The sequence below is a fragment of the Puma concolor genome, chromosome E3 (assembly GCF_028749965.1).
Source record: "Puma concolor isolate L17-30 chromosome E3, mPumCon1.1.hap2, whole genome shotgun sequence".
Lineage (NCBI taxonomy): Eukaryota > Metazoa > Chordata > Mammalia > Carnivora > Felidae > Puma > Puma concolor.
In genome coordinates this window covers 40248670-40271046 of record NC_141682.1, presented here as the reverse complement: position 1 = coordinate 40271046, position 22377 = coordinate 40248670, and the positions used below count along the sequence as shown (strand labels likewise).

The window sequence follows — 22377 nt, the reverse complement described above, 5'->3', positions numbered from 1 at the left end:
CGCCCCGAGCCACCCTGTCTGCGGGGCGGGGACTGGTCCGTCCCGGCTGAACGGCCTGGTGAGGGCCCGGGGAGAGGTGGGGAGGCTGGATCCAGGGGCGAGGGAGGTGGGCGGGGCGGGGCCGCTCGGGCCCGGCCACCACCCCCCTCCGCCCCGGCCCCCGCCCCCGCCCTCCCACGCACCTGCGCTGGCCTCCCCCCAAGCCCTGGGGGCAGCCGGCGGGCGGCGCTGGGAGATCAGAGGATTCGCGGGAGCTGGGCCCGGGGAGGGGGCGGGGAATTTCCCCCCACGCCTGCCCGGGCCTGCTCCCCTCCCCCTCCCCCGCCAGGTTGGGGTTGCGGGGGGGCTCCGCTGGGGGAATTCCGCCGCGCTGCGAGGGCTCCGGCGAGCCTGGGCTGGGGGTCCTACGGAAAGAAGGGGGAAGAGAGGAGGGGACAGGCTGGGACCGGGGGCGCAGCTGCCTTCCTCCCCAGACACCAGCTGCCCCTGCCTGTCCGGGATTGAGCGTCCACCATCCCCGCGGGTGCGGGCGCCGGGAGTGGCACTTCCTCCGTCCGGCCGGAGCCATTCGGTACTTGGGAGAGGGGCGTGTTTCACCGCCACCGGGGTCCCTCTGTCCACCAGCCTGGCGCTTCCTCCTCCACACACCCCTAGAACCTGCACGGACTTTGAGAGGGGGAGGGGAGAGGAGAAGCGTGCTGGGACACCGAGGGTCCCGGGGCAGTGTGTTGGGAGTTGGGGGGGGGGGGGTGGCGTAGGAGGCGTCTGGACCTGCTGCCTCCGCTCCAGTCTCGGGCGGGGCTTCCCGGCCTCGGGGGGATGGGGTGGGGAGGGAGGGACCCAAGGGGAGGGACCCACAGAGGGACGCGAGGGGGCAGGAGCCAGTGCGTTAGAGACCTGAGCGAGGGAGAGCAGGGCGCCGCGGGAGAGGGCGGGTGTGGACGCGAGGGCAAGCCCCCCACCCCCACCCGCCGCCCCAGCACTAAGAGGCAGTGACGGAGACCGCCCCTGGCCAGAGAACCCCGGGGACAGCCAGAGGGGACACGGGGGCAAAGAGACGCCTCCTGGGGCAGAAACCCTGGAGGCAAATACTCGCGAGAGAGAGTTCACCGCTCCAGACGGAGAGCGCCGCCCAGAGCGGGGCGCGAACAGGCTGTCAGAGGACAACGCCCCCCAGGTCGCCTGGAAGACCCCGGAGCGACCCCGGGGGTGGCGTGGGCCGTGTGCGGGCCAGGGCAACCTCTCTTGGGCTGGGGGCGATGGAGACACGGGCCCCGCAGGGCCTCCTGCTTCTCCTGCTCTTCCTCCCGCCGCTGCCGCCCCGCGGGGCCTCTGCGGGGAGCCTGCACAGCCCAGGTGAGTCCCGCCCCCGCGACTGGACCGTGGTCACCGGTCTCTCCTCTGCCTCCGTGCCTAGGAGCCGGTCCCGAAGCGGAGGAGGGGGCAGAGCAGGTGGCGGGAGGAGCTGAGCCCCGGGGCCACGCAGGCGCCGGGGGCGCGGACGGGGGAGCCGGGCGGGAGTTAGAGTTGGGGGGGGGGGGGCGTTGAAAATGCGGGAGAAGGTCGGGACCTCCCCAACCCCCGCGGTCGCCGCGCAGGCCTGTCCGAGTGCTTCCAGGTGAATGGCGCCGACTACCGCGGCCACCAGAACCGCACGGGTCCGCGCGGGGCCGGCCGCCCGTGCCTCTTCTGGGACCAGACGCAGCAGCACAGCTACAGCAGCGCCAGCGACCCCCAGGGCCGGTGGGGGCTGGGCCCGCACAACTTCTGCCGGTGAGGGGCGGGGCCTGCGCTGGGCCCGGGACTGGGCGCACTATTGCAGGCGTCCGCCCCGGGCAGGGCCTCGGTGTGGGTGGGAGGGAGGTCTTGGCTGGGCGGATGCGAGGGCCACCCCGAGGGCCTGGGAGCAGAGCCTAGGCGAGGGACCAGGACTAGCCCGTTCTGGGGGCGGGGCTGGCCGCTCAGGACATTTTCGGGACATTTAGGTGCCCAAACGCTGCAGAGCCTAGGGTCAGGCCTGGGCATTCAAGGAGCCTGTGTAGGCGGGACCCAGTCAGAGGGCGAGCCCTGGGGTGGAGGGTCCAGCCCCTGCGGTACAACTTCTACTCTTGGTGACAGAGGGATTGGGGGGGGGGGGGCGGCCTCAGAGCCACAACTGCTGTCTGGAGCTGCAGGGACCCAGCGGAGCGAGAGGACACCACAAAGCTCAGGGCTCACCACTTTTGCTTTAAAGCAGGGTTGCAAGCCAAGGGAGGTGGCCGAGGCCCAAGGCAGGGTTGGGGACGAACACTGCAGGTGGCTTCAAAGTCCTCATGTATAAGGTCACGTCTTAGCAACATCTGAAGCCCAAAATATGCCCTCAGCGCCCCTCCTTTAAAAAAATAGTTTCTGAGTTAATTTATTTGTTTGAGAGAGAGAGAGCGAGCAGGGGAAGGGAAGAGCGAGAGGGAGCCAGAATCCTAAGCAGGCTGCACGCTATGAGCACAGAGCCCCACTTGGGGTTCGGACTCAAAAACTGTATCATGACCTGAGCTGAAACCAAAGATCGGTCCCTTAACCGACTGAGCCACCCCACCCAGGTGCCCCTTAAGGACTTCCCACCATCCCCTCCGGAGTCGACAGCCACAAACAGGTGGGACAAACCAGAATCTGTGTGACAGTGACAACGGAGAGGAACACACAAACCAGATCTAACACACACGGTGGCCATTCTGCGGAAAGGCTGTGGGGTGGGGCCTGGGGCTTGCAGCCCTTGGGGTGGATCCAGACGACTTCTCCCCCACCGGCAGGAACCCCGACGGTGACGTGCAGCCGTGGTGCTACGTAGCCGAGACAGAGGAGGGCATCTATTGGCGCTACTGCGACATCCCCACGTGTCACAGTGAGTGGGCCGGGCTGGACAAGGGTGGGAAGGCTGGGCTGCCTGGGTAGAGTTCTCTTTTGGAGGCACCGGACAAAGCCGGACTCTGCTGCCCCCTCAGTGCCCGGGTACCTGGGCTGCTTCGTGGATTCGGGGGCACCCCCGGCCCTCAGCGGCCCCAGCGGGACCTCAACGAAGCTCACGGTCCAGGTGTGCCTTCGCTTCTGCCGCATGAAGGGCTACCAGGTACTGCCCCCTCCCCCCTCCGGCTCAGAACAGCGACCCCTGACCTAGACCTCAGGACCCAAATCAACTCCCACTCTGACGTCAAACCCTGACGCTGATTTTGGAGTCTCTGCCCGATTCCCACTTATGACCCTGACCCTAGAACCCACCCCTACCCCAACCCCTGCCTCTTGGGTCACCCCCAGTCTGTGCCCCCAGCTGGCGGGCGTGGAGGCTGGCTACGCCTGCTTCTGTGGCTCTGAGAGCGACCTGGACCGGGGACGCCCGGCCCCAGCTACCGACTGCGACCAGATTTGCTTCGGCCACCCGGGCCAGCTGTGCGGCGGCGATGGGCGTCTGGGCATCTACGAAGGTGAGGAGTGGGCGGTGAGGGGAGAGGGTCTGGGTGGGTCTCGGGGTGCCACGCCCCGGTAGGGGGTGGAATCTGGGTGGGGGGAAGCCGTACGCTGGGGGTGGGGCCCGAGAAGGGGAGTGGGGTGGAGGGCCCGCCCCGCACCTGGGGGGTCAGGGGCGGGGCGTGGAGCTGGGGGCGGGGCGTGAGGAGGGGATTCGCGGTTCGCGGAAGGAGTAGGACCCGGCTCGAGGGGGCGGTGGGGCGGGTCTGGGGTCGCGGCCCAGCGGGGAGGGGCAGGCGGCCCGCCCCGTGACGGAAGAGTCCGCGGGCCTCGGGGTCCTGACCACCGGCCCCGCCCACAGCGTCCGTGGGCTCCTGCCAGGGGAACTGGACGGCTCCGCAGGGCGTCATCTACTCCCCGGACTTCCCGGACGAATACGGGCCGGACCGGAACTGCAGCTGGGCGCTGAGCCCGCCGGGCGCCGCGCTGGAGCTCACCTTCCGCCTCTTCGAGCTGGCCGACCCGCGCGACCGGCTGGAGCTGCGGGACGCCGCCTCGGGCAGCCTGCTCCGCGCCTTCGACGGCGCCCGCCCGCCGCCGCCCGGGCCCCTGCGCCTGCGCGCCGCCGCGCTGCTGCTCTCCTTCCGCAGCGACGCGCGCGGCCACGCGCAGGGCTTCGCGCTCACCTACCGCGGTGAGAGCCCGCCTCGTCGCCCTGCGCCCGCTGCCCCGCCACCCTGCCTCACACTTCTCTCCGCAGGGCTGCAGGACGCTGCCGAAGACCGCGCGCCCCAGGGCTCGGCCCAGACCCCCGCAGCGTCCCCTGACTGGGCCAACGTGAGCTGCAGCCCCCGGCCTGGGCCTCCGGAGGCCGCGACGGGGGGTGAGGCGGGCATGCGTGGCGGGAGGCAGTTTGGGGAGCAGCTCCTCCCAAACCCTGCCTCACGGCACCGTGTGCCCGCAGCCCGGGTCTTCTCGACAGTGACGGCCGTCTCAGTGCTGCTGCTGCTGCTGCTGCTGCTGCTGTCGCTGCTGCGCCTGCTGCGCCGACGGTGCGCCCGCTGGGGCAGGGCCTGAGGGCGGACGCAGCTGGGCGCCTGACGCCTCGGTGCCCAGGGGGCCCTGGTGGGAAGCTGGGGCTTTCAAGGGGAACGCGGCTGGGAGGCAATCCCGGGTTCTTGAGGGACAAGGGCTTGCGTCCACACAGGGAATCGCGCGCGGGATGGCAGGCGGAGCGGGACGCTGGAGGTAAGATTGGTTGGGGGTTCAGCTGACATCTGCTCCCTCTCTAGGAGCTGTCTACTGGCTCCGGGGAAAGGGCCCCCCGCGTTGGGGCCTTCCCGGGGCCCCGGGAGAAGTTGGGCTGTGTGGTACCGCCGGCCTCGAGGGGTGGCCCTGCCCTGTCCCCCTGGGGACCCTCAGGCTGAGGTTCTAGCCGCGAGTTACCGGCCCCTGAGCGCCTCCAGCCAGAGTTCCCTGCGTTCGCTCATCTCTGCTCTCTGACTCGGGATCCCTAGGGTCCACTGGACCCTCTGCCAGTGGAATGGACATCTCAGACTCCATGCCGCACTCTACGTTGACCTTCCGCCCCTGTAAGGACAGCTCGGTCTCTGATCATCTCCTGGAGGCCAGACATTGGACAAGAAGCCTCTGGTGCTATTACTGAGAACTTGGTCTGACCCTCGAAGGTCCAGATGGTTGAGGCCAAAGGGCAAGAGGAATCTGGCTCCCCTCCCTCATAAACCTTAATACCGGGGTCTCTGACCTCAGGTTGCTTTTAGAACTTCTTGGGGTGGTTCTGGACTGCTGCCCTAAGTGAAATGTGAGAGGTCAAGAAAAGTAGTCAAAAGGCCAGCCATAGATTCTGAATAAAGGACCTATTTTGGTACAGGGCTCTCTGCAAGTTCTTGCGTGACAAGAAGAGTTATGTTAATGAGCCAAAGTTGGGTGTATCCGTACAAAGTAAGGTCGGTCCAAGCCTAGAGTGCTTTGGAGCTGCCGGGAAAGTTTAGGACCGAGGAACGGCGGAGGCGGAAGGATGGGTGGACGGGGTCATGGAGAAGGGGAGGAGGAGGAGGAGGGGGAGGAGGAGGGGGAGGAGGAGGAGGAGGAGGGGGAGGAGGAAGCGGTTGTGGGCGGGGTTAAGCCGGAAAAGGGATGCATTCCTGGACCCGCCTTAGAATGAACTCGGGCAGGGACGGACCTTTCTCCCGTGACCTCCTGCCCTATCTTCCCCTACGTTTCCTGTCTTTTCTGGGTGGAACCGAAGTGCCTCGCAGTGGGCGATAACAGGGAGAGTTTGACCGAGCTCAGGCTACAAGAAGCCCGGCCTGAAGGGCAGGGCATCGCCCGAGGGCGCTCGGCGCGTCAGACACACGTGTGAGGCCTGGCCACTCAGCGTGGCTTGCTGCGCTCTGGCCGAGTCTGGCCGGCGGAGATCACCCCCCTGGCTGGAGTGGGGACGCGCAGGCTCTAGACCTGACTGGTCCGAAGGTCCGGGACCGCCAGCACCTTGGACAGAGCCCGGGTGAGGGGTGGGGCTTGGTGGCGACGAGGGTGAGTGCCCAAGGGTGCGTCGACCTAGGGGGTCGCGCAGAAAGCCCGGGCGCGTACGGCAGACTCTAGGCGCCGGGGTCACTCCAGCAGAGCCACTGGGACCCAGAACGTCGGATCCCAAGCCCACAGCTACCCCATGCAAATGAGGCTGGGAGCGCATATATTATGGTAATCACGCTAAAGTCTGGGCGGGCGTGGGTGGGGCTTCCCCGCCAGCCTCGCCCATTGGCCCTCGCAGCGTCGACGTCACGAGTACCGCGCGCGAAACGCCGGCGGGATGGCGGGGGCGAGCTGCTGGGGCGGAGCCTGGCGTCCCCACCAGCGTCCGGCCGCGCCCGTCCTCCCGGCTGCGAAGGGACGACTGACCGCTGCCGCCTCCGCGAGCTGTCCCTGCGGCGCGCCTTCCCCAGCGGGACCGGTCTCACTGCGCCCGGCGCCCCGCGCGTCCCCAGCCTCTGCCCCAGCGTGGGGGCGCCGGGCCCGCGCGTGCGCGGCGCGGGAGGGGCGCGGGCCGGGACCCCCGCCCGGCGCGTGCGCGGACGCAGCGCTGGGCGGCGGGCGGGCACCGGGATGAGTCTCGGCGCGCTGTGGCAGCACTGAGGAAGCCGGGGGCCGGGAGGAGCGCGGGCCGCCCGCGCCGGGCCGGGCCATGGCGTTCCTGGCCGGGCCGCGCCTGCTGGACTGGGCCAGCTCGCCACCGCACCTGCAGTTCAACAAGTTCGTGCTGACGGGCTACCGGCCGGCCAGCAGCGGCTCGGGCTGTCTACGCAGCCTCTTCTACTTGCACAACGAGCTGGGCAACATCTACACGCACGGTGAGTCGCGCCCCGCATCCCACACCCGCGGTAGCCCTGCCCGCGCCGGGCCGGGGCCGGAAGGCCGAGGAGCGCCCCAGTGCTCAGGTCCCGGTCTGCCTGGGCCCTGGCACGGCCAGGAGCCGTGGTGACAAAGCTGCCATTGTCCCAGAGGGAACTGTCCTTCCGCTCCCCGGGCGGGGGCCCCCGGGCAGGCGAAGGAAGCAGCATAGGGGACCAAGTCCGCTTAATCCCTCTGAGCCCCGGGGAGGAGTCTGGTGTCCGACCCCCTTCATAATCCCTGTGTCTGGGGCACCTCCCCCGCCAGCACTGGTCCAGGAGATGGGGTGTTGACTTCGATTAGGAGAGGAAAAGAAACCAGGCCCCAGCCCCTCCCCACCCATTTGCCCTGCCACCCTCGGCCCGGAGCAGCCCAGCCACACGGGGCTCCGCCTGGTGGCGGCTCCTTCCTTCCTCCACCCCCCCCCCCCCAGGCTCGGGGCCCCTCCTCCGCGGCCCTGCTCTGCTGACACAGCCCTGCCCGTCCTTGGGCTGCCCCGGCCAGGAGAGGGGCCCCGAACAGGCTGGGCCCAACCTGGGTGCCTGCCTTACGGGGGGACTGTGGCCTGGCCAGACCTTGCCGAGCGTGCAGCCACAGCCCCAGTCCGCTGTGCCAGTCTTTGACCCTGTGAGGGCGATGCCAGAGTGTCTAGGGAAGGGTGTAGGAATCACCCTGGTTGGGACTGAGGGAAATGGAGTGCAGGCAGCGCTGCCTGGGGAGCTGGCACAAGCTCCTCTCAGCCCCTCTCCCCTGCCTGGCTTTGCTTCTTTCCGGAAGACAGAAAGGCCCAAAGCCTCCTCGTTTGGTCACTTACAGAGAAGACACAGGGGTTGAGAGAAGCAAGCTAAGTGGCCCTGGGATCTGGTACCATTGCCCACATGTTCTATTTAGAATTCCGCTTGAGGCCATGCCTCCTTCTGGGTTCTGCCAACACAACAGAGTTTAGGGGACTGGGGCTCCTGCTCTCTGGGGAGGTAATGTGGCCTAGGGGTGAGAGCAACTTGGAGTTAAGAGTGCCCAGGTTCTATTCTGCTCCCACCCCTTCCTTGCCGGGGTCACCTGGGGCAGTTACTCGGTTTCTTCACCTGGAAGTGTGGACTGGATAATGGTGTCTACTCCCCCGGCGTCTTGAGAGCTCTGCCAAGTCACTGAAGTCACTGAAGGCGCGGGGCCTGCCTCTGTCAGATAGTGTGCTAACGGCATTGTCAAGATCTGTTTTGCCTCATCCCTTGTGTTATCTCTAGACTGCAGACTCCCTGAGGACAGGACCTGTCCTCTGGCTGAAGCTGTGTGATGGATCATTGTCTCCCTCTCCCAGGGCTGGCCCTCCTAGGCTTCCTGGTACTGCTGCCGATGACCATGCCTTGGGGGCAGCTGGGCAAGGATGGCTGGCTGTGGGGCACACACTGTGTGGCCTGCCTGGCCCCGCCCACAGGCTCTGTGCTCTATCATCTCTTCATGTGCCACCAAGGGGGCAGCCCTGTGTATACTCGGCTCCTTGCCCTGGATATGTGTGGGGTCTGCCTTGTCAACACCCTGGGTGAGCTAAAGGACGGGGCGGGTAGGCTTGAAGGATGGGCGCCGGGGCGGGGGGGGGGGGAGGGGGGGGGAAGAGGCAGGGGACACTCACGGGAGCCCTGGGTGGAAAGGGCAGGCAGTCCCCCGGACTGACATGCCTTCTCCTGTATCTCTCCTCCGTGCAGGGGCTCTGCCCATCATCCACTGCACCCTGGCCTGTAGGCCCTGGCTGCGCCCAGCCGCCCTGGTGGGCTACACCGTGCTGTCGGGCGTGGCTGGCTGGCGGGCCCTCACCGCTCCCTCCACCGGCGCCCGGCTCCGCGCCTTCGGTTGGCAGGCTGCCGCCCGCCTCCTGGTGTTCGGGGCCCGAGGAGTGGGGCTGGGCTCTGGGGCTCCGGGCTCCCTGCCCTGCTACCTGCGTATGGACGCACTGGCACTGCTCGGGGGGCTGGTGAACGTGGCCCGCCTGCCGGAGCGCTGGGGACCCGGCCGCTTTGATTACTGGGGCAACTCGCACCAGATCATGCACCTGCTCAGCGTGGGCTCCATCCTCCAGCTGCACGCGGGCGTCGTGCCCGACCTGCTCTGGGCCGCCCGCCACGCCTGCCCCCCGGACTGAGCCACCTGGCGCCCACTACGCCGGCCTCTCTACGGTCTTCTAGGACCAAGAGTATGCTTCGCTCCTTCTGCTGGTGTGCAAGGGGCTGACTCCCCGGATGCTTCCAGCAAACGGGACTTGCCAGCTGGGAGCCTCATCTGTTTGTCCGTTCTTCCCTGTGGACGAGGACCAGCCTCTTCTACCCACACCTCGGAGCTCAGCTTCCCCTCCTTGCCTTCCTTCAGGGTACTGTGGAGGCTAGAAGGAAACCTTTCCTTCCTGGACCTCAGTTTATCTTCTGTGACCTATGAGGGTATGGCCAGAGGGACTCTGGGGTCACGTCTTGCTGTGACAGAATTCTACCGGCCCGGAGCTGTCATTCCACCCTGCCCCACACATAAGGTACCTCATGGGTGCCTTGCCTGGCCCTCAGCCCTATTTCCTGACCTGTGTCTGCTCTGCTTGCCAGCCCTCCCAGCAGCCTGAGGCTCACCTTCGCCTTCTTTCTGTCCAGAGACTGTGGAGTGAGGGGTTTGGACCACAAGAGCAGCCTCTTATCCCAGGACCAAGGGGTAGGAGGGGGGCTGCAGCTGCTGCATCCGAGCACAGAGACATGACGACCTGAGTGGGCTGAGGGCCCACCCTCCACCCTGACTGCCATACTCTGATGGCTCGATCAACACGCTGGGGACGTGCCTGCTCAGGCAGTCTCTGCTCCACACAGAGCATGCTCCTAGCTCCAGTGTGCTGGCCTGGGGCCCTGCATCAGGGCTCAGCCACGGCCCATCCCAGGGCAGCATCAATAAATGGGGCAGCAAGAGCCGTTGCCACACAAGCAAGCTTGGGTGCTCCCAAGATTCAAATACCTTTTATTAGACATGGCAGGCAGAAGGAACCCCTGGAGTTGCCAGAGGGACCCCAGCCTCCAGGAGGAATGGGGAGGGGGTGGTGGCTAAAAGGTTAAAAACACCAAGGCTGGCCTGTGGGCTCACGCTGGGCCCAGTGAGTCCTCAAACAGGCTGAGGAGGTTCCGAGGTTCCAAGGAGGGGAAGGAGCCCCGAGGGGGCTCAGAGTCAATGTCACTTAGGTCCAGGGCCTCCCTGGGGTGGGGGGAAGAGAGACAAATGACACTCAGGTTCTGAAAGCCACCACCTCCCACCCGCTGGACTCTGGGCCTGCTCACCTCAGTGTGTACCTGCTCCGGGGGGCAGGGGAGCCACTGTGGGGGGTGGAGGTGTTCCCGACAGCCCTGGCCAGGACAGCCTCTGGAGAGAGCGAGAGCCTGCACAGGTGGGCCAGACAAGTAAGGTGTCGGGGGTAGGGAGTGCATGGGGAGGGGGCCACAGCAAGGTCAACCCTTGCCCTGTGCAGACCCCAGGCTCCTGACACGGGCAGGGGCCCCAGTCGGGAGCAGTGAGAGCATGGTGCCCTTTGAAAAAAGCACTTTCACAACTTTTAAAGGCCATCTGACCACTCAAAGGCCACCTCTGTTCCTTTTTAGAACATGTGGGTTTTGACAGCTGGCTGACAAATGAACTTCTGACAAAGGAAGCCTATCTGGTACCTCGTGTCTGCTATAAAGCGTCCCCATGGCGATGGGTGACATTTCCTTAAAAAGGGGTTAATGGCGTGATTCCTCCTGAGGACTGTGCCCCAAGCGGTTTCTTAATTACAGCCTCTCACTTGGCCGCCAGGTACCTAGGACCAAGGAATTTCCCGGGGCTCGGGCTCCCCAGGCTCTGGGGACTGTGTTCCCGGAGAGGACGGACAGCACCTCACCTGTGGGCACCGCAGCCCTACCGTGGCGGCGGCCGTGGCCCTCGCGCTGCTCCCTCGTGAGGCAGCGCCCCAGGCGTGAGGTTGCCGGTTCTGTTCTGCTCTGCGTGGTCCCTGCACTGAGCTTGGAGGAGACCGCCGCATTCAAGCTGGGCCAGGCCGCACCCCCACTGGCCTTGGCTCCCTTCCCAGGGTATGATGGCGGGGGGTGGGGGGGGTGGGCGGGGGGCAGGCTTGGGGGAGGGGTCCTGTTCACCACGAATCCTCACGGGGCTGCGGCCTGGCCATGCTGACTGCCCCTTTCCCCCACCCCCGGCGTCCTCAGCTCTCACCCACCCTATGCTGTCGTCATCCCAGTTGCTGGAGAGGCTGCTGTCCAGGAGGAGGCTGCAGGGTGGCGAGCCGGGCGGGGTGGCTGGTGGGCTCTGGGGCTGCAGCCATCTGGCGGGGTGAGCCAGCCCGTGCCAGAGCCAGCACAGCAGGGCAAGCAGGGCCTGAGGGGACAGGGACCAGGGAGGCAGGGCAGGCCCTGGGGCCGGGGAGCACGGCTGGGCACCCTGTCACGGCCACCCACCTTACCTGCCACAGGGCCCACCCTCGACTGAGGGCCTCGGCGGCCATATACCACAGAACGTTCCAAGGCTGAGGCTGCCTGAGCATGGGCAGGGCCAGCAGGGACTCGGCTGTGGCCCGCAGCTTGGGGTCAGGCTCCAGCATCATGGTGAGGACAGAACGCAGCTCAGAAGACAGGCCTGTGCACAGGGCGGGGCCGTGTCAGGGGTGACAGCTCTGAGCCCAGGGGCCCCAGACGTGAGCCCGGCCTCCCTGGGGCCGCACGTTCCTTCCCGTCCTTGCCCTCCACTTACCAGCAGTGAACTCCGGGGGCAGATAGCCCTGGCGCAGCTGCTGCCAGCCCTCCCCGCCATGGGGCAGCTCCATGTTGCATGCCACTTCCAGGATGGTGAGGCCCAGACTGGGAAGGGTGGGGGCAGTGACAGAAGAGGGGCAGGGTTGGCCCTGGGGCCCAGACCCCAGAGCTCCAGGCTGCCCAAGAAGAGGGTGGAGAAGGGCTGCTGTCTTCCACCACGAGCCGGGGAAGTGGGGAGGGAGGGGCTGGGGGTCCCGAAAAGGCCCGTATTACGGAGCCCCCTCACCACCTGGTGAGTCCTGCTGGCACCCGTCACTGGACGGGCACTGCGGGTGCTGACGTCACTACCATCGTTCTGCTGCCAAGGCTGGATACGGCCGTTAGAGGCAGAGCGGCGGTCACCCCCCTGGACGACGGAACCCACTGCCCGGGCCAGCCCTAGCTTCCCCACTTGCTAAGTGGACTCTGTGCCAGTCCTCCGGCCCCACTGTGTCCGTCCCCTGTAAATGGAGCAATTGTCCCTGCTGTGAGGGGGAGGTGAGGAAACGGGGGATCCATGTAGAGTGGCCAGAGGGTCCGCCGCCCAGAGTCTGTCTCTGCAGAACCCCTCAAGTGCGGGACGGGCCTCCACCCCCTCCGGGCGGGACGTCCCGGCCCGAGGCCGGGTCTTCCTGACTTGGGGCTAGGGTGGCGTTTCCCTCCCTCGGCCGACTGCACATCCCCCGCCCCCCAACCCCGCCAAGAGCCTCCCGCCTCCCGGCCCTCACCTGAACACGTCCGCCGCTGTCCCATAGGAGCCCCGTAGCAGCTCAGGGGCCATGTAGCGGGGGTCTCCCTCCTGGGCCTCACCAGTTCCAGATGCGCCCAGCTCTACCAGCAGCCCAAAGTCACCCAGCTTGCAGCGGCCCCGGGGCCCCAGGAAGATGTTGGCGGGCTTGACGTCAAGGTGGACCAGGCCTTGGCCGTGCAGGTGAGCCAGGGCAAGCAGGGTATCCCGCAGGTAGCCCCAGACCTGGGCCTCGGGCAGGCCGGTGCCCCAGGCCTCGCAGTGCTGTTGCAGGCTGGGCCCACACAGCTCCGTCTGCAGGTACAGGATGCCGCCCTCCTCCCAGGCTTGCTCCAGCCGCACACAGCGCGGGTGTTGCCCCACCTTCTCGTGGCCGCCGACCTCGGCCAGCTTGCGGGCCCGGTCCTTAGGGCCCCGGAAGGGCGACATGGAGCGCTTCACTGCATAGAGCCGGCCGTCTTCCTTAGAGCGCACCTGGAAGGGAGGTGGCACCCACGAGTGGGACAGGAGGCCGGTGTGGCAGACCCTGTTGGGATTTCACACACATGGAAGGTGGAGCACGGCGTCCGCCTCAGAGCCCACGTGTGCAGCAGCAAAGCTGGACGGGCCACTCTGAGAGCTCTACGTATTGACCCAAAAGGGCCTCGGGGCACGAGGCTACGTGGAAAAATCTGGCTACACGAACACGTGGCCAGCACGACCCACTGTGCAGAAGACAAAAAGAGTCTGTCCGTATCTGGTCAACTCTGTGGAGACGTAGAGAAAAAGATCTGGAAGGAAGGACACCCACCCGAGAAGCACAGTGGTTTCCTCCAGGAAGAACCAGGCTAGGGGCCACATTACTTGTGCTTTTTAACAACAAAATCGTCTCCAGGTAGTACTTACGAAAGGAAGATTACCATTGTAGAGGAAATATAAAGGGGAAATATGTTTTAAGGAGAAATAAAAAGCTGGTATGAAGGGTATAGCGGGAGCACCTGCTGGCCTGAGAGGTGACGGGGTGTGGGGTGTGCGCCACGCAGAGGAGGCTGCCCTGGGGCAGGAGAAAGAGGCAGCCAGGAGCCACCGTGAGGCGTGCCAGGCTCTGCACAAGGGGGGAGTGTTACTGGGGGGCGTGGAGGGCCTAAGTAGGGGGAAGGAGAAAGCAGCCAAATCAGCCCAGGAGAAGCAGGCTCTCAGGGGAGAAAAGGGGAGTGGGCTGCCCAGGACACCGTCCCCTCTAGGCGGGGGGGGGGGGAGTTGGTGGCAGTAGCAGGCCTGAGGAATTGTCACCCCACTCACCTTGAAGACCTCTCCATAGGAGCCGTGGCCCAAGCGGCCAAGCCTCTGGAAACTCTGTTGGAAGAAGGACTCTGGCCGGCTCGGGTCATAGGAGGGGCTCTGAAGGGTCTCAGAGGCTTTGCCTTGGAATGTCACCCTCCGGGGCTGGGGCTGGTGCCAGCCCGGGGTCCGAGGAGGGAAGAGGCGGCTGATGGGGACGCTGCCCTTGGCAGGGGGCCGGGGCGGGAGGCTCCGACTGAGCCCTCCAGGCCTCTTGAGGGAGAAGCCAGGTTCTGCGTGGCGGAAGTAGGCTGGGACTGGAACGGGGGTGCCACTCAGGGGCGGAGGGGCGCCCTCTGTGGGCACAGGCATGGCCAGCACAGGAGGCCCTGAGGTGCACAGGACAGAGCGGTGTGTCCGCTCAAACAGTGCCTGGTCTCGTGGCCCCAAAGAGGCTCCGGAAGAGAGGTGCGTCCACTCTGCACACACGTTCCGCTTTAAACATGGAGGCCACAGGGACGAGCACCTGCAGGGAGAGGCAGAGGACAAGTATACATAGGCCTGCGTGCAGTCATCTGTACCTGGGAGGCCAGAGAAGCATAAACCACAAACCCCAAGGCCATGTCCTGGAGACTGCGCAGTCCAGCACAGGTTGGCTGAGAAGGGTTCTGGACCAGGGACCCCACAAGTATACCCCTGCCTCATCACAACCAGCTGTTTGGCCTTAGGATATGCACCCTCTTCCAAAATCGTAAGGTGGAAATATTAATGCAGGCCCACCATCCCTTATCTCTAATTCAAAAGTGAAAACAAAGATCTGAAATCCAAGTTTGTCTCCTGTCTTCGTTCTCACAGCTGTGGGGCCAGCACTCACTCAGTAGACCTCCACCACCTGCAGCCACGGAGGGAGGCCCAAGTTCCAGGTGAGCGCAGCGGGGCAAAAGCCCTATCTGGCAGGAGGGCTAGGGACACTGGGGCCCAGCCACTCAAACCCCAGCAGGAGGTTCCCCCACAGGGAAAGGCAGGCCGAGAAGGCCGGAGGCTGCTGTTCCCACCCTGAGGCAGCAGTGTCACTCAGACAGGCACCTGTGTCGCTGCCCTTAGCTCCAGAGCTCTGGCCCAGGGATTCAGTCTACAGACAAGCAAGCAATCGAAGAGAAATTCTGAAGCTCTCCCTAAAAAATACACACACACACACACACACACACACACACACACACACACACACACGCTATTTGAAACGATGTGTGGGAAGTTCAAGCCTAAAGACACTCTCAAAGACTCTGGAGGTTTTGATGGTAAGCAAATAGGAGGAAGCTTGGTACCTCCATTAGTGCAACAAGTGCCCACAGCCCGGCTACTTTCCCAGACAGAACTGGGGACAAGAGCCTTACTGGGGTCAAAACAAACCTCAAACACTGAATTCAAAAGCTACCTTGTCAAAGGAGCCCCAAATTAATTAGATCAGTCTGCGGAGCAATCAATGCCCTAGGCACTGAGAAAAACAACAGAACAATCAGCCCACAATGGGTGGAGCCCAGCAGCTAAGGACGGGGATGGACAAAGAGAGGCCCGCGTACAACCACCGTCACTCAAAGGTGACCATGCACATGCCCAAGGCTGGGCCCTCTGAGGAGCGGCATCCCAGGCTTCACGCTGCAGGGGAAAGAGACATCGCGACAGTGGCCCAGCCAGTCGCTAAAAAATAAACAAGCAAACGAGTCATAATCCTCCAGGTGGGGAAGAAGCCAGTAAGGCCAGTTGCTATAACATTGTCTAAAATGTCCAGTTTCCAAAAAAAAAAAAAAAAAATTTACAAGATATCCACAGCCATAGGAAAATGTGACCCCCACACAGGAGAAAACCAGACAAAAGAAAGTACCTGAGAGGGACCGGATGTGAGATTTAACAAAGACGTCACAGTACCCACTATAAATATGTTCAAAGGACTAAAGGAAGCCACGCTGAAGAGTAGTGAAGCAAGATGACCACATTTCAGCAAATGAAGAACAGTGATACTGAGATAGAAACTATAGAAAGAACCAAAGGGAAGTTGTGGAGTTGAAAGGTGCAAGAGCTGAAATGAAAAGATTCATCAGAGGGGTTCAACAGTACATTTGAAATGGCAGAATGATTCGTGAACCTGGAGATAGATCAAGAGAGATTATGCAGTCTGAAGAACAGAGAGGAAAAAGAACGAAGAAAAGGGAACCGAGCCTCGGGGAAACGCAGGACACCACTGGGTGCACCAACGTATGTACAAGGTGCAGCAGAGGAAAGAAGGGGAGGAGCAAGAAAAATATGCTAAGACATCATAGATGAAAACTGCCCCAATGTGATTCACAAAAAAACCTCTCCGCCCTAAGAAAAACACATGAACACTGCCAAGGAGCTCCAGGAGCATCAGGGAGGACGAATGGAGAGGCCCACACACAGACACACCGTTTAAAATTTTTTTTTTCAACGTTTATTTATTTCTGGGACAGAGAGACAGAGCATGAACGGGGGAGGGGCAGAGAGAGAGAGGGAGACACAGAACCGGAAACAGGCTCCAGGCTCTGAGCCATCAGCCCAGAGCTTGACGCGGGGCCCGAACTCACGGACCGCGAGATCGTGACCTGGCTGAAGTCGGACGCCCAACCGACTGCGCCACCCAGGCGCCCCCAGACACACCGTTTTAAAATGCTGAAAACCAAAACCAAGGACGCAGTCTTGAAAGCAGTAAGAGAAAAAGGCCTCATTGCTTACAACCTCCCCTAAGAGTAACTGCTGACTTCTCAGCAGAAACAATGAAGGCCAGGAGGTAGCGTGTGGCCTATTCAAAATGTTGGGGGATGGGGCGCCTGGGTGGCGCAGTCGGTTAAGCGTCCGACTTCAGCCAGGTCACGATCTCGCGGTCTGTGAGTTCGAGCCCCGCGTCGGGCTCTGGGCTGATGGCTCAGAGCCTGGAGCCTGTTTCCAATTCTGTGTCTCCTTCTCTCTCTCTGCCCCTCCCCCGTTCATGCTCTGTCTCTCTCTGTCCCAAAAATAAATAAACGTTGAAAAAAAAAATTTAAAAAAAAAAATAAATAAAATAAAAAAAAAAAACAAAATGTTGGGGGAAACATCTGTCAACCAAGAATCCCATATCCAACAAAACTATCTTCCAAAACTAAAGGCAAAATAAAGACATTTCCCAGGTAAAAACAGAAAGAATTCACTGCTAGCAGACCTGCTTTGTAAAAAAAACTAAAGGAAGTTCTCAAGACCAAAAGCACATGATCCCTAACAGTAATCTGAATCGACACGAAGAAGCAAAGCACTGGTGTGTCATACAAAAGACGGTTAAATACATATCTCTTCTCTTAGCCGATATAAAAAGTAAGTGGGCAATAGCATGCAATTGTATACTGGGCACTGAACGTATAGACCTAACACACTTATAAATAAGAGCCCAAAAGAGGTGGGTGGGAACAAAATTACATTGGACTGGAAAGTGACACCAGATGGTAACTCCAGTCGCATGAACAAATGAAGAGAACCAGAAGTGACAAATAAGAGGGTCGCTGTAGCCAACATTATGCATATATACTTGCTTTCCATCCACTCTTCCTTCAGCCGCTTAAAGAAATTAAAGGTGACCTAAATAGGGCGCCTGGGTGGCTCAGTCGCTTAAGCCTCTGACTCTTGGTGTCAGCTCAGGTCATGATCTTATGGTTTGTGGGTTTGAGCTGAGCCCCGCATTGGACTTGGCACTGACCGTGCAGAGCTTGCTTGGGATTCTCTCTCTCTCCCTGTCTCTGCAACCTCCCCCCCATTCGAACGTGCTCTCTCTCAAAATAAACTTTTAAAGAAATTTTGAGAAAACCAAATCCCCCAATAAATGCTAACTGTTACATGATAAGTAAAATATAATAATGCTCTGAGCAGTAATTCAAAGAACACACCCAAAGTGCAGTGGTCCTGAGGGTGTGTGTTGGGAGAGAGAGGGCTGTGTGTTGCCATAATGTTATTATAGAAACAAAAACAAGAAAACAAGAGAGGAGGAGTCCAATTTTGAGAGGAAGCCACAGTGTATCAAAAGAAGCAGGGAGTGAATCGGGAACAGACACCTGAGGGAGCGGTCCTCTGGAGTCTGTCGCTGGGGCAGTGAGGGGTAGGGGAGGGACCCCCATCCGACATCCCCTGGGGACCCTTCCTCCACCAGTATTCACGTCAGGATTCCCATCTCAGGGTTTCTCAAAGTGCAGAACCAGGGTGTCAGCACCCCCTGCTGGTTAGAAGTACAGCCTCCAGGCCCAGTCCTAGCATATTTGGAGACACCAGGCACCTGCATTCTTTAAATTTTATTTAAAAAAAAAAAATTGGGGCGCCTGGGTGGCGCAGTCGGTTAAGCGTCCGACTTCAGCCAGGTCACGATCTCACGGTCCGTGAGTTCGAGCCCCGCGTCAGGCTCTGGGCTGATGGCTCGGAGCCTGGAGCCTGTTTCCGATTCTGTGTCTCCCTCTCTCTCTGCCCCTCCCCCGTTCATGCTCTGTCTCTGTCTGTCCCATAAATAAATAAAAACGTTGAAAAAAATTTTTTTTAAATAAAAAAAAAAATTAATGGAGGGGCACTTGGGTGGCTCAGCCCGTTAAGGGTCTGACTTCAGTTCAGGTCATGACCTCATGGTTCACGAGTTCAAGCCCCCACGTAGGCTCTGTGCTGTCAGCGCAGAGCCCGCTTCAGATCTTCTGTCCCCGAAATAAACATTAAAAAATATGTTTATTATTTGGAGAAAGAGAGACAGAGCAGCACGAACAGGGCAGGAGCAGAGAGGGAGACACACAATCCGAAGCAGCTCCAGGTTCCCAGCTGGCAACACACAGCCTGACAGGTGACTCGAACCCACGAACTGTGAGATCATGACGTGAGTTGAGTCAAAGGCACACACTTAACTGACTGAGACACCCAGGCGCCACTCCAGACACCTGGAGTATCTTAAACCAGTTCTCGGGCGACCCCAATGTCATTTCATTCTAGCACCACCGGCCTGGCCACACAGCTTTGGGGATGATGGGACAGGGGAGGGAGAATCCCGGGTGGCCCTGACCAGGCCAGGCCTGGGTGGCCTCTGGACCTTTCGGGGGCCTCACCCGCTCACTGGGCCGGACACATCGCTGACCACGGTCTGCCGCGCTAGACTGTGAGTTCCTCCGGGACAGGGCCACAGCCGATTCACCTCCGTGGCCGTGGGCAAAGCCTGGCGAACAGCTGAATAGGCCGGCTGCCTCGGGGGAGGGGCTGCAGATGAAAGGTGGGTAGGGCTTTTCCCGGGGAGGGACCGGTATGGGGGGGAGGGCAGGGCGTAGTCACCGAGGAAGGCCGGGAGGGCGGTGGCAGTCACCAGGAACCGCGGGGGCAGTGGGTGGGGCCGCCGCGGGCAGGGCCCGACCCGGCGGGACGGGGCGGGGCCGTCGGTGGGGTTGAGGCTGGGGGCTGGGACCGGGAGCGGGTGAGGCTGACCGCGGCAGGGGCTGTCAGGGGGCAGGGGCTGCCGGGAGGAAGTGCCGGCCGACGGCCCGCAGGGCCCAGTCTGGGCTCACCTTGACGGGTGGGCGGGGCGCGGCCCAGCGAGGTCCCAGATTCCGGATCGGCAGAGGCCGCGGAAGCCCCCGGCGCAGTCAGGCGGTCGGGGGTCTGCAGTCGACGGCTCCCCACGCCCGGCGGGAGGACTCTCGGAGGGGAACGGCCCGTGAACGCGCGCAGAGCCGGCTCGCGCCAAAAATTCCAAACCGGCCTCGAGGCCCCGCCCAGGAACGCCTCTTACCCCGCCCCTCCCCGATGCAGCCCATCAGAGGCTCCCAGGCTCAGAGGCTCCGCCCCCGACGTCCCGGCGTGCGCGTCCCCGTGCCCTCTCCGGCACCTCAGGTCGTGCCCTCTCATTGCGCAGGCGCGACGTCTCGGCGCTAACAAGGGCGGAGGCTGCGACGCGGTGCAATCTCGCTGATGCGGCGTGGCGCGTGGTGTGAGCTGGGCGTGGAGTTGTCCCGTTCGGGTCCCGGGCTGGGGACACAGCTCCAGACCCCAGTCCTGCACCCACGGCCGTCGCTGAGCTGGCTTAGTTTTCTATATTATAAAAGAGGCGGTCTTTGCAGTTGGCCTCAGAGGCGCCTCAGGAGCGGGTCACTCCGGACGGGACGGGAAGTGCCTGCGCTCTGCGGGTCCCAGCCGCGTGGGGTGCCCTGGGCTCGCTGGCTCCTTCCTGCGTGTCGTGCACCGCACCGGGAGGCCGGACATTGTCCCCACCCCCCGGGAAGCCCACCAGGCCGGCCTCGGCCACCTCCGAGGCAGCCCGAAGTATTCTTTGGATTTGAGATTTGAGCTCAACTCCACCCTACCTCCGCCCCTTCCTGGCCGAACGACCTTGGGGACCCACGGGGCCTTTCTGAGCTTCGGATCAGCCACCTGCAAAAACTGAGCTGATGAAGCTTCCCGCACCGAGCTAGAGGTTCACATGGGAGGGATCCCCTTGGAGTTCTTAGCAGGGAGCCCCGGCGGAGCAAGCGCTGGTCCCTAACACTGGCGCGGCTCGGGGGTGCGCCTTCACGGAGGGGACCTTTTATCCGTTTAACAGTGGGGGCGGGGGTAGGAGTCACTTCCGGGCCACCCTCTCAAGAACGCTCCCCAGCGCGTCGCATCTCCTTTCCCACCTGGTTTCCTTATTATTATACTTAACTTCTATCTGAAATTCTCTCCTCTAGTTATTGGTTTACTTGTTGACCACCCGTCCCCCAGTTTTCTAACAGGTTAGAGTCCCCAGCCCGTTGTGGTGCCTTCAGCGAACGCTCCAGTGTGTGGCCCAGCAAAGGAGGGCCTGGTCCCCCGGATTAGGTCCTTGGGCCTAGAGCGTCTCTAGGGGCCGCATCCCCACCCACCTCCGCCCACCCTCCCCTTGAATTTGCATCTCTGGCAGCCACAGCCCCAGTGACTCAGTCTGGATCCTTGTTAAAGGCCCCAAGCTTGTCCCCAGGAGGCCTGGGGAAGCAGGCAGGCCCCTCTCCAGCTGCCAGCCCCTCCTGCAGGAGTCTGGGTCCCAGGGCCTCTTCCAGCTGCCCAGTCTTGAAAGCCTAATATGCAATGACCTAAAAATAAATATTTCTTTAAATTCGAAGATATACTTCCAATGGGTATTTCACTGTGTGGAAGGACTATAATATGAAGTACAGATAGTCGCTAAGCGCGTGGGCGGTGAAGTAAGGAAAACGAGGGCTCTACCCTGCTCTGCCACTCAAAAGCTGTGCCATCATAAGCAAGTTGCTTTATGTCTCTGGATGTTTCCCTGCGGAGAGATTAGTTCCTACCTCCTAGGGCAAGAGCACTAAATAAGAAAATGAATGTGAGGGGCACCTGGGTGGCTCAATCAGTTCAGAGTGGATTCTGGCTCAGGTCATGATCTCACGGTTGGTGAGTTTGAGCCGTGTATCTGGCTCCTTGCTGATGGTATGGAGCTTGCTTGGGATTCTGTCTGTCTGCCCCTTCTCTGCTCACTCTCTCTCAAAAATAAACTTAAAAAAAAAAAAAAGAAAATGAATGTGAACTGCCTTGAGTTACAAGGCTGAGCAAGCGTACAGTAGGAGCTTACTGTTTCATAACAACAGTAATATTTTGCCAGCTGTATAGTATTTTACAGGCTTCACAGCAGCTGCTCGGGCCACAAGGAAGTTCCTGGTAGAGAGGGATCGGGCCCCCACACCCGCCCGGGGACCACAAGTTCCCAGACCAAAGAAACTGGCTGGGGCTCCGTTAGAAGAAAGCCCCCCAACCCGCTTCCCAGGCGCTGGATTCCAGGCGTCCCACCCACACACAGGTAAGAGCCGGCTTGAACCCTGCGCCCCCGTGTGTCCCATCGCCGCAACAGCACCGTCACCCAGACTTGCAGGGAAGAGTCACCCCTCACCTAGGAAGCCCCCGCAGGGCCACAGAACAGGAATACCATGACTTAAGAGAAGGAGGGAAATGACGGCCCCAAGTGCAAATGTGGCTACCCTAACGGAGAAGAGATCGTGAGGGGTGCCTCTGGGGAGCTGGCTACGTTCTGTTTCTTGATCTTTGTGCCAGCAGCACTAGCTGAATTTTGTTTAAGTTTATTTATTTATTTTGAGAGAGAGAGCATTAGCAGGGGAAAAGAGAGAATCCCAAGCAGGGTCCACACTGTCACCGCAGACCCCGACGCAGGGGCTCCCTCCCACAAGCCGTGAGATCATGAGCCAAAATCGAGATTCCGACACGCGACCCACTAAGCCACTTAAGCGCCCCAGTAGCTGTTTGTTTTGTGGGTATTTGTCATATCATACATTTCTGTCCTCTGCACGCTTCTGTGTGTTTGCCCGACTTCACGCTGGCATAGGCTTTAATAAACTGGCAGGTGAGTGGAGAGGGAGTTCACAGAGGTCAGCTTTGCACCGGGCGAGTGCCTAGAGGTGCCGGGCAGTGCCCTAGAGGCAGCCAACGCAGGGATCCAGGCTAAAGGGCTGTCAGGTGCACGGCCAAGAGGGTGACCTGAGGGGACTTCAGCACAGGTGCAGGTTCAGAAGGCGCCCGCCCTCCCCTCCAGCTGTCCTCCACAAATTCCTACCCCGGCAGGTGCCGCTTTGAGCAGCTGGCTGCGAGTCTATCGACAGGCTTTACCATTTTGGGCGACACACTTCCTGGACCTCTGCCTTGCACTCTCAACACCCAGCTGTCACCTTGCCCTGG

General features: G+C 61.8%; 3 protein-coding genes across 10 annotated transcripts; 2 read left to right on the top strand and 1 right to left on the bottom strand.

Annotated features, from left to right (window-relative positions):
• Positions 1-867: 867 nt before the first annotated feature.
• Positions 868-5329, top strand: KREMEN2 (kringle containing transmembrane protein 2). Its single transcript, XM_086691485.1, has 8 exons — positions 868-1356; positions 1599-1773; positions 2790-2881; positions 2982-3106; positions 3305-3458; positions 3803-4324; positions 4406-4493; positions 4734-5329. The coding sequence occupies exons 1-8, from the start codon at positions 1260-1262 to the stop codon at positions 4942-4944; spliced, it is 1464 nt and encodes a 487-aa protein (XP_086547611.1). The 5' UTR covers positions 868-1259; the 3' UTR covers positions 4945-5329.
• Positions 5330-6305: 976 nt separating this feature from the next.
• PAQR4 (progestin and adipoQ receptor family member 4) lies at positions 6306-9807 on the top strand. The gene is made up of 3 exons (XM_086691484.1): positions 6306-6812; positions 8171-8392; positions 8556-9807. Exons 1-3 carry the CDS (start codon positions 6647-6649, stop codon positions 8987-8989), a joined length of 822 nt encoding a protein of 273 aa, XP_086547610.1. The 5' UTR covers positions 6306-6646; the 3' UTR covers positions 8990-9807.
• Positions 9808-9809: 2 nt separating this feature from the next.
• PKMYT1 (protein kinase, membrane associated tyrosine/threonine 1) lies at positions 9810-19426 on the bottom strand. 8 transcript variants are annotated; one of them, XM_086691481.1, is made up of 10 exons: positions 19224-19415; positions 18774-18921; positions 13681-14185; positions 12380-12873; positions 11611-11717; positions 11324-11496; positions 11081-11238; positions 10748-10868; positions 10152-10250; positions 9810-10068 (listed from the first exon to the last, which is right to left on the bottom strand). In XM_086691481.1, exons 3-10 carry the CDS (start codon positions 14029-14031, stop codon positions 10048-10050), a joined length of 1524 nt encoding a protein of 507 aa, XP_086547607.1. In that variant the 5' UTR covers positions 14032-14185; positions 18774-18921; positions 19224-19415; the 3' UTR covers positions 9810-10047. The 8 variants fall into 8 exon arrangements, with proteins under 8 accessions (XP_086547607.1, XP_086547608.1, XP_086547603.1 ...); XM_086691482.1 differs by lacking the exon at positions 18774-18921 and having other exon boundaries at positions 19224-19426; XM_086691477.1 differs by lacking the exons at positions 18774-18921; positions 19224-19415 and having other exon boundaries at positions 10164-10250; positions 10748-10863; positions 13681-14743.
• Between the last annotated feature and the right edge of the window lie 2951 nt (positions 19427-22377).

What these genes read in the sequence shown, in the direction of transcription:
- KREMEN2 (XM_086691485.1), top strand. Translation starts at nt 1,260, where the DNA reads ATGGAGACACGGGCCCCGCAGGGCCTCCTGCTTCTCCTGCTCTTCCTC. An exon ending in GCCGCATGAAGGGCTACCAG is followed by an intron (nt 3,107 to 3,304) that starts GTACTGCCCCCT and finishes CTGTGCCCCCAG; the next exon opens with CTGGCGGGCGTGGAGGCTGG. An exon ending in CTGCGCCTGCTGCGCCGACG is followed by an intron (nt 4,494 to 4,733) that starts GTGCGCCCGCTG and finishes CTCCCTCTCTAG; the next exon opens with GAGCTGTCTACTGGCTCCGG.
- PKMYT1 (XM_086691475.1), bottom strand. Translation starts at nt 14,364, where the DNA reads ATGAGGCAGGGGTATACTTGTGGGGTCCCTGGTCCAGAACCCTTCTCA. An exon ending in CCTATGGAGAGGTCTTCAAG is followed by an intron (nt 12,874 to 13,680) that starts GTGAGTGGGGTG and finishes CCTCCCTTCCAG; the next exon opens with GTGCGCTCTAAGGAAGACGG. An exon ending in GCCCCCGGAGTTCACTGCTG is followed by an intron (nt 11,497 to 11,610) that starts GTAAGTGGAGGG and finishes CCCTGTGCACAG; the next exon opens with GCCTGTCTTCTGAGCTGCGT.
- PAQR4 (XM_086691484.1), top strand. Translation starts at nt 6,647, where the DNA reads ATGGCGTTCCTGGCCGGGCCGCGCCTGCTGGACTGGGCCAGCTCGCCA. An exon ending in GGGCAACATCTACACGCACG is followed by an intron (nt 6,813 to 8,170) that starts GTGAGTCGCGCC and finishes TCCCTCTCCCAG; the next exon opens with GGCTGGCCCTCCTAGGCTTC. An exon ending in CTGCCTTGTCAACACCCTGG is followed by an intron (nt 8,393 to 8,555) that starts GTGAGCTAAAGG and finishes TCCTCCGTGCAG; the next exon opens with GGGCTCTGCCCATCATCCAC.